This window comes from Ceratosolen solmsi, unplaced genomic scaffold, assembly GCF_000503995.2.
Source record: "Ceratosolen solmsi marchali unplaced genomic scaffold, CerSol_1.0 scaffold7, whole genome shotgun sequence".
Lineage (NCBI taxonomy): Eukaryota > Metazoa > Arthropoda > Insecta > Hymenoptera > Agaonidae > Ceratosolen > Ceratosolen solmsi.
In genome coordinates this window covers 17,038,160-17,048,150 of record NW_011948413.1, presented here as the reverse complement: position 1 = coordinate 17,048,150, position 9,991 = coordinate 17,038,160, and the positions used below count along the sequence as shown (strand labels likewise).

At 22.8% G+C, this 9,991-nt stretch overlaps 1 protein-coding gene across 1 annotated transcript; it reads left to right on the top strand.

The window, feature by feature from the left end:
* The first annotated feature begins 112 nt into the window (after nucleotides 1-112).
* LOC105367567 (uncharacterized protein C11orf70 homolog) lies at nucleotides 113-2,997 on the top strand. The gene is made up of 6 exons (XM_011506327.1): nucleotides 113-216; nucleotides 850-931; nucleotides 1,200-1,269; nucleotides 1,416-1,588; nucleotides 1,693-1,865; nucleotides 2,714-2,997. Exons 1-6 carry the CDS (start codon nucleotides 122-124, stop codon nucleotides 2,907-2,909), a joined length of 789 nt encoding a protein of 262 aa, XP_011504629.1. The 5' UTR covers nucleotides 113-121; the 3' UTR covers nucleotides 2,910-2,997.
* Nucleotides 2,998-9,991: the final 6,994 nt, after the last annotated feature.

Sequence of the window (9,991 nt, the reverse complement as noted above, 5' to 3'; positions counted from 1 at the left end):
GTATTATCGTACGCAACAGTTTGATTTTATAGAAAATTTACACGTAGTTTCATTAAGCAATATATGCTGTACATAATCTTCATTGGCCAAGTTGCTAAGGCAACCTCGAGTTTGTTTGAAAATGGATCTCGATCCGAAGTACACGTTTACTCCTCTCCTTGCAAGACAATATATGGGAATTGATAATAAAGATACGCAAGACTACTTTAGAAAATGGTAATTGTACATTTTTTGATAAGTCTTTTGTCTTTTGTTTTTTTGTTTTTTTGTTTTGTTTTTTTTTTCGTTAACGGGCTTTGATTGACTTTTTATGAACATTTAAGATATAAATATCAATATGACTTTAGTGATATTTTGTATATAAAAATGACGAGTTTTTTCTTATATGAAATTGAGATGTTTAAAGTATTCAATGTGATATTTCTATAGTGTATATTTTATTTATTTACAATTTCAGAATAGCATATAAATGACATCTTTAATCAAAATTTATAGTATAAATTTAATTCTTAACATACTGCTATCCAGTATTAAAAATTATTATTTTAATTTAAATTATTAGTGCCGTGGATCATATTAAATAATTAAAAATTGTAAAAATTTTCAACATTCAGTAATTACAAAATAATTAAATAAAATTTTGTTCAATAATTTTATACATTGAAAGTTTAATGCATATAAATTGAATATTTAACTTTTACTATATGTAAAAATACTTGAATACAAAAAAAAAAATTACAAATTAATATATAAAAAAAATGTTACGTTAATATTAAAAAATATTGTAAATGTGTGTGATATAATTCTTTTACTTTATTTTTCATCAAATTTTATATGATTGAATTACAGGGGAATTCACGGTAATATTGGCATACAAAATTTTTCCTTCAATGAAGAATTTCAACCTTATAACAAATATCAGATAGCTGAGGTAATAAATGAAATTATTTTAAATGAAATTATTTCAGTAATTTGTTTATTTTACATTGTAGGTTTATAATGCTAAAAATGTTAAAATTAATTGAAATCTATAATAATTTTTTTTTTTTTTTATATTAAATTTCTATTAGATGTAACTTCTTTTCAATTGGCAATGAACATTAGTAGCGGAATAAAAATTTTGAAAAATTAAAAAAAAATATCCGTGAATTATTCAATACCTTAAGTTATTAATTTTCAATAAAATCTCTGCTTTGCAGGCATTCTTTAAAGATGACATAGTCGTCAAATCTTTGTTACATAAGGATGGAGATTCTTGGATCAATAAAAGTATGTCTTAAAAAAATGTAGTTATTGTAACACATGTCATAACGATAAAGTAACTTAAAGTTTTTTTTTTTTTTTTTTTTAACTCAAATAGCGTTATTGTAACCATAAAATATTTAATGGATTAATTTTTATAATTAAAAATATAGGTATTAAAGCTGAATGCGTCGAGGTTTGCACAGTAGCATGCACAATTTTAGACATGTCTTTCTTTGATAAATTAATGGATCCTGAAAACAAAATTGTTTTTAATACAGGAAAAATTCGACAGCGATATGAAACCGTTGTTGATGATTTTGTTATTTGTGATAACCTCAGAGGTGTAAGTGTCATAGGGCATATATTTATTTTTTTTTTATACAAAATTTATTGTTTCATTTTAACATAAGTTATACAAAAAATAATAGTAGACAAAAAATGACTTAGATGTTGCTTGATACCGAGTGTCCGGAATACAATTTATTTACTGATGAAGAAAGACAGGAATTCATATTCCGAATTTTTGAATTATTAGTACTTGGTGGAGTTTTATGTCAATTTGAAAACGAAATAAAGCCTTATTTAGATATTACCAGAAGCATCTATAAAGATTTAATTACGTAAGAGAAATTTTATCGTTTAATATCCAAATATAAAATTCATAATAATTTGATGTAGATTTCACAGTTACGAAAATGATTATTTTTCAATTTTCTGACAAATAAGCCATCTTTAAAGGGCAAATGTATAAATTTAAAAATTCTTTATTTGATAAAAAATAAAGTGATATATTCTATGTAATTTTACATTGTAAACAAAAACTATAAATTCGTTTCTTTCAAAATTTTCATTTCATTATTCATGTTTTTGTAGCTGTTGAATAGACGTTCAAACATATTTGAAAGAATCTGATAATGCATAAATTATATAAAGTTGTGAAATTATAAATAAATCTTAAGTAAATTATAAATAAATTGCTGTGAGCATGTTATTATTTTCATTAAAAATTTTAAAATAAGTTTTAATTATATACTTGTTCTGATATAATCGATTAAATTTTCATTCATTTGTAAAATAACAGTTAAACTATTCCCAATGACATATAATTTTATATTTTTTATATTATTCCCAATACTTTAAATGAATTTAAAACAATATTTTACATTTTGTAGATATAATTTAAAATATATTTAACAGCATAGAATGTTCTGTACAATATATTGTTATATAAATATTTTTAATATATAGTATAAATATATGTTAATATTAAATTTTACAACTCGTACCGAATTCAAATGTAAGCTGAAAATTTGATACTGTAGGTTGTGCTTAATACCGCCATAATATGGAATTGAATAAATATTCAATTATTTTGATAAATGTAATAAATTTTTACAAAATTGAGATGTAGAACAAAAGCTTTTGTTATTTATTTGAAATATTGAGTTACTTATTTTAATTAATTTAGAGTTCAGTTGCACGAACAGGGTCAAAATTTATCAATAGGAACGACAGTTTTACAAGTTGTTGCGAAGAATTCTCAAGGCGAGGCATTTTTCCCAACCAATTCAGAGCTCCGACAAAATATTGGATTTCTCTTAATAGATGGCTTGAATCGACAAATAACGACATTTTTACACCAATTTGGAAGTTTTCATTGGTAAATAAAATCGAATAAGTATAACGTGTTAGTAATTAAATACTATGGATTATTTATTTGATGATATTTAGTTAATGGAATGCTAATGTGACACTAGCATTACTTATATATATATATATATATATATACATACATTTAGTTTCCTATATACTCAATGACAATGTTTGTGTAAATGTAAAATAAATATAATTAATTTGAATTCTCTTAAATAATATTATGCATAATTTTTTTTAATAATATAATATTCATTATAATTATTTGCTTTGTAAACAGTCGCCTAGTGTATAATTAATTCATAAGTTACAGCAAAGAAAATTATTCTTGCAAACTTAAGCATGTATCATGAAATAATTAGTTTTCTAATCATGAATTATTTTTTTAATTTCACATAGCTAACTATATGGTTACTATGTAACTAGAAAAATCACTTAATATATAAAGTCAAAAATAATAGTTAATATGTATATTTAGTTCGTTATTTTTTTATTTTATTATTTCGAAATATCTAATTACTGAAAAGTATTAAAATTTAAATCACATCAAAGTTTTGCGTTATTACTCATTCTTATACACTTTTCATAACAAAATAAAATGTGAACAATGACTTATTTTATAAATCAAAAGTATTTGAGTATTTTGTGATTCAGAATCTAAATTATCATTGTAAATTGTTTGGCGTTGAAAATTCATTTTTCATAATGAGTACAATGGAATGCTTATAGAGATTCACTTATGTTGTAAGTTTTCTTTCAATTACTTGTATCACATACTTTTGTAATTAAAAGAACAAAGAACTGTAACGAATAAAATAAAAAGTAAAAAAAAAAGAAAAAGTAAGAGAGAGAGAGAGAGAGAGAGAGAGAGAGAGAGAGAATGTGTGCGCGCGTGTGCGTATGTGAGTGAGCGAGAGTGCGAGGAAAATGGAAATTCTCGATGCATTTTGCACGCTGGTTTACATATTGTCCTTTGTATGAAGTAAGAAATTAATTTCATTAAAAACAGCAAAAATGTATGAGCTTCGGCATGATTATGAGGTTGAATTTGCGAATGTACACTATCGACATTGTGTAGGCACACGCGCAAAGATCGTGCCAAGTTTATTTTTCTCACTGACTCATTTGCATTCTTTCTTCCTTTTCATTTTCCTGTTATCCTTTTACTTTCCATCATGTTCTTGTGCGCTTGTGCTTTTCGTTTGCTTTTTAATATCTCATTTCTGTATTTTTTTTTTATAAGTTTGTCGATTGTAATATTATTTCTATGTTTTCATTATTATTTTCTGTTGTGTGCTATTTTAACTGTAATTAATATGCTAAATTTAGTTTCTCACCTCAGTATTACTGGCAATTTATTCCTTTTTTTTTGTAATTTATGCAACTGTTATTTTCGTAAAAATAAAAACAGATATTTATTTAGATTGTAGTTGATAGATAATAACTTTTTATGCATTTTTTGATTATTGTGTTATACAATTAATTAAAAATCGTTATATTTTATATTAATGATATTTAATAATTCCAATGAAATTATTTCAAGCTATTTTTTGCGGAAAAAACTAGTTGGATAAATGTATATTATATTATATTCATAAAATTTTTTCACATCAACATTTGATCATTCCCTTCATCCTTTTTATTTTTCTTCTCTCTACGTATGCTTTTTCATGACGATGCACTATTGAATTTTTCACTTCTTATTTTTTTTTACTTTTATTCCTGGGTTCTTCGCCACTGACTTTTTATTTCTCGAGTCACATTCTCTATCTTACGCAAAATCACTTCCCTTTTCATTTCAACGTTTTCGCGCATCTGCATATCAAATCTTATTCGTTATGTACAGTTGCACAGCATCACTTTTCACGACTTGACTTCGAGTTCGATTCTTTCAAGTTAGTCTATTTTTCTGTTTTCATGAAAGACGAACTATGTGTAAGATTACATCATTTCGAAGTCAAAAAATGTTCTTAAAGGTAAAGTGATTTTATCTAATTTAATAGGTAACATTTTGTTTTTACGATGCGCGTTAATATTAAGTCAATAGGAATAATATAAATACACAAAATAAACAATAGTTAATAATTAAATATATAAATAAGTAAATAATGTTATTCGATAAATTGTCTATTATTTATTAAAATGCAATGCTGTCCTCCGTATGCTATTTAAACTTATATTCTCTTTTCAATTATAATTATTATTCTTAAATTTTTATTCTAACCTTTTAATTTAACAACTAACGAAGCACGCGACTTACGCACAATTCATGTTTACATTATCCTTTTTTTTTCTAATTTCAAACAACTTGTTTTTTAAATTATCTAATTTGTAATATTTTAAATCTCGTAACTCAATCGCATTTAGAATATTCGCAATAAAATAAAATTGTTCTTTTTTATTAGAGCAATGACTATGAATTTCAAATCTAAAATCATTCAACTACTTTGCAGCAGAGATTTTTCTCATTTCTACTTCTATTGATATTCTTGTAGAAGTCTCCTATATTACTTAAGCATATTATACAAGTTTGCATGTTTAAGTGTAAGAAAAATATGAAAAATAGCGTTAATTTAATTGAATTTTAAATTAATTAAACTTTATTGCTAGAATTTAATAAAATGCTATATTAAAGTTGACCTTAAATTCAAATGGAAAAATTGTTGTAGAAAATTGCAATTTCTTACATCACTTAAGGCAATTTTCAATAGCTGAAAAACATATTCCCATAACAATTGCTTTCATTTCACAGCTTCTAATTTTTTGTATTATAAAATCATTCTACACAATAAATAATTCCCAATTTTTATTATTTATATATATATTTCTTTATTTTGAGCTGTATTTGACTGAAATATAAATTTTCCTAAAATATTTTCAAAAAACTTTTAAAATTTCTATTACATACAAAGTATCGACAATAAATTTCATTGAAATTGAATGGAATGTAATAAATAATAAATATAATAAAAATTGGATTGGAAAACCAAATACTTATTAAAAATTTTTAATCTTTAATATTAAATTAATTTATATCAAATATCAATATATATATATATATATATATATATATATATATTTTTTTTTTATTTATAATTTATAAATTATTTAAAATATTAAATGTACTTGAACGTTAGCTAATTTCGAAAAATTCATTTTTGATTCGTTAGCTTATTCGGTTAAGCGATTAAGTATTATAGGGATATCGAATTTAGTATGCTTGAATGATTTATACCTAAGCAACATAATATAAAATATATATTAAAATAGATTTTTAATTTAAATATTTTATATGTATAGTTATAATTTTTTTTACATTCTTATTGAATTTATAAATAAACTTATTACCAAAAAGCATTGTTAATAATTATTAAGTACTTATTTAGTAATATTATATAATTGTATAAATTGTAACATAAAAATATAGTTCAAAAGAGAAATCTATATATTTGAAAATTTTTTTAATATGTCAATATATAGTTTGTAAGAAAAAATTGACTTCAAAGGCTCAATAAAAAATTTGTTAAATTACTCACATTGTTTTAGTTTTCAATGCAACTGATAATATTTTTGTGTATGAAGCTCTGCAAAGTTAAAAAACCAATAATAGTCACTCTGAAAAACAATTATTCTCTGTATATATTATTTATGCAATTCTAAATTATAAAATTGCATATATACATATATGTATCAGTACTATCTGATTTTAGTAGATTCAGAATTATTTGTTTTTAGCTTACAACTATGCAAAATAATACTCATAAATTTACAAAATCGCTCTCTACAGGTTGCTTTTTTTTATTTTTTTTTATTGCAAAATCTGTTATATTACATACATCTTCTATTCAATAATGTTATAGAGTAATCGCTCAATATTTACGGATTATCGGTCGTCAATATATATTTGAACTTAAATTGGATCGCAAGAGTTTGTTTTATCAATTATTTCATCATTCAATAGAGTAAGTTCAATTGTGTTCCTAATTGAAGTTTATTTATCTATAATAAATATAGATTTAAAATGAAGTAAATATTACCTACTATATTTTATATAAGCTAAATTTTAACAAACGAAAGTATGCTATTAACGCGAATTACTTATGAAACAAAATAAACAGTTTAATAATGAAGAGCTAAGTATAGTTTTTTTTTAAGCTCGATAAGAAAATTTAATTATAAAAAGAATATTTAACATATATAGTTGTATTACTTCCATTATATTAATATTATCGTTGTGTCTATAATATGTATTACCGTTGATTTTCTTTATTTTTATAGCATTTAACAGAGAGACATTTGTATATGTGTGCAATACTCACGTGCGCTTATTTTATTTTAAAAAGTTTTTTCAACTAGATATGCATGCACATTTTACACATGTTTATTTGATCATGTGTGTGCACGTGCATGAAATGATGTAGCCGTGCGTGCGTTACGTATTCATGCCTGTGCAAGCGAAAGTCATTTGTTCCTATTTATGTTCTGTAGTTATAGAGTGCATATGTCAATGCTAAAATAGCAGTAAATATTTCAGATATTCCCTAAAATGTATTATTGGGAGCTTCCTCAAGATTACAATACATACTCAGGTCATTCAGTAAGTATCTATTCGTTGGATTATTTTATCAATCAAATAATTTGCATATTTCCAGTTGAAAATTTATAAGATTAATTTTTTATGCAAATGCGAATGTAATAATTATGAGCTATTCACTCTGTATATGTTATATCATACAATAAGTTGAGTACAGTTTTAACAATACATATAAATACAAATAATGCCGATGATGAGATTAACATTAAATATACTCTAATTTACATTAAATTCATAAAATATTTTTTTTTTTTTTTTTTTTTTAATAAATATTAAAACAAATAAACCTAAAAGAAATGTTTTCATAGTAAATAATCAATTTTAAATAGAAATATTATATTTGATATACTATATTATTTTATGAAAAAAATATTTTATCCTAATTAGTACAATTTATTATTTTAAATTCTTATAATTTCTAAATAAAAACTTTTAATAAACTAATTTTATTTATTTATTATTTTTTTTATTATTATTAATATTAGCTTTGATTGAAAAAATCATTATATTTACCATTGTAGTAACATGTAAAAGTGTAAAAGTATTAAATAAAATAAAGTTAGCCATTTGATTTTTATACTTAAAAAAAACTAATTCATGGTACTTCAAATATAAGAATTCGTAATTAAAACTAATTATCACTAAAAGTTTTTAATAAAATAATATTCTAATTCATGGGTAACGATCTTTTTATTTTATTATATATTACTTTACAAATATTAAAATATATTATATATAACGAATTCAGAAAAATATTCATGCAAACGTTATGAGTAAATTTTTATACAATACCAAAGTCATTATAATCTTCTTAATAAGATTCATTTTAAATTTTATGTAAGGAAAAATTAGGTCCTACAGAAATGAATAAATATAAAATTTAATATCATTCGTAAAGATTATCGTTGAAATTTTCTTATAAAAATATTTTATTCTTTACCTTCCTTATTTCATCATTTCTTTTATTTTCATTTTCTTGGGTTATCCCTAAGGTTCCGTCGTGACCTTCCAAGCCTCGTTAGGTGCACTTGCAACTGCAGTGTATCATGTCTCGTCTCGACTAGGCGCCCAGAAAATCGGAGACTGCTACATGTCTGCGTATATATAGGATGCTTCTTGAAAGTTAAAGGGAGTGCGAGAAGAGGAGAGATGCGTGGCGCAAATGTTTCTTAGGCTGAGCTCTAATATGTTTTTCATTTTCTTATCGCACCTGCTTTCCCTTTTCTTTCTTCAAAGGTGTTCTTTTTTACTGTTTTGTCCAACATACTTTGCATGACTAACTTAATTTTCCCGTTGTCCTATTTTTCTTACTTTTTTCCTTCGTCTATAATAACAGGTAACGAAGTTTTTTGATATTAAACTTAATCAAATGAAAAACTTCGAGGAATTTATCGTTAATTTAACTATTAAAACAAAAGACTGAAATAAAACATAAGTGAGTTACTACTAATAAAACATAACTTCTTCACAATAATATATTTATAAAATAAACCTTTTACTTATTTCAAATGATTATAAGAAATCGATAAATTTTTAAAGAATACAAAGCATTGAACGATATTATCAAATACATTCAAGTAGTTTATAAAACTGAATGTGTTTCTATAATAAAAAACTTCTGAAAAAATCAATATATGCATGTATGTAATAACAAATTTATGTAATAAATTATAGAGAATAAAAATATAAGTTCAATAAAATCTTTACTACAAAGAATATATAAAAATATATAAGAAGAATTACATTAAAATTAAGATTATATATACTTTAAAGGAATTATTGTTATTATTCTAAGAAGATGTAAGATAACAAATATAATAAATTATGACAGTACATTTTGTTATATAATTTTTGATTACTTTATATCTTTATTAAATATATTTTCTTTACTTTTCATATTGTATAATTCTTATTCATATTAAAGATTTTAGAAAATATGGCAAATATTTATATATCTGTAATATAATTCGTAAAATTATTCATGTTTATTAAGAAATTTATGTAAATTATATATGTTTATATAAATATTATAAATTTACTTTAAATTTAGTATGACAAACTAATACTCAAATAATTACTCTATAAATTAATTAAATATACGCGAGAAATCAAAATTTCTGTTAAATAAAATTTTCATAATTCTGAATAAGTTAATTAAAATAAATTATATTATTTTAATGTAATTTAAAGACCATATCAAACAAAATATACTCTTCTGAATGAAAAAGTATTAAATGTAGTAAATATATATGTAACGCAGCTAAAATATTTATATCTTCATAAAACACATATAATATTATATATTTCTTATAAATTGGGATGTTCAATTAGAAATATAAATATAAATATAAATCTTGAATATATCATTAATAAAATATTTAAGTGTGAGCTTTAATTTCGCTCATTTTAATTTATTTTTATGGCCTCATTTTATTTCTTATCTTGTATGAACGTAGAAACGCACTAAGAACGTAAGATTTAATTCGCAAAATTTATTTT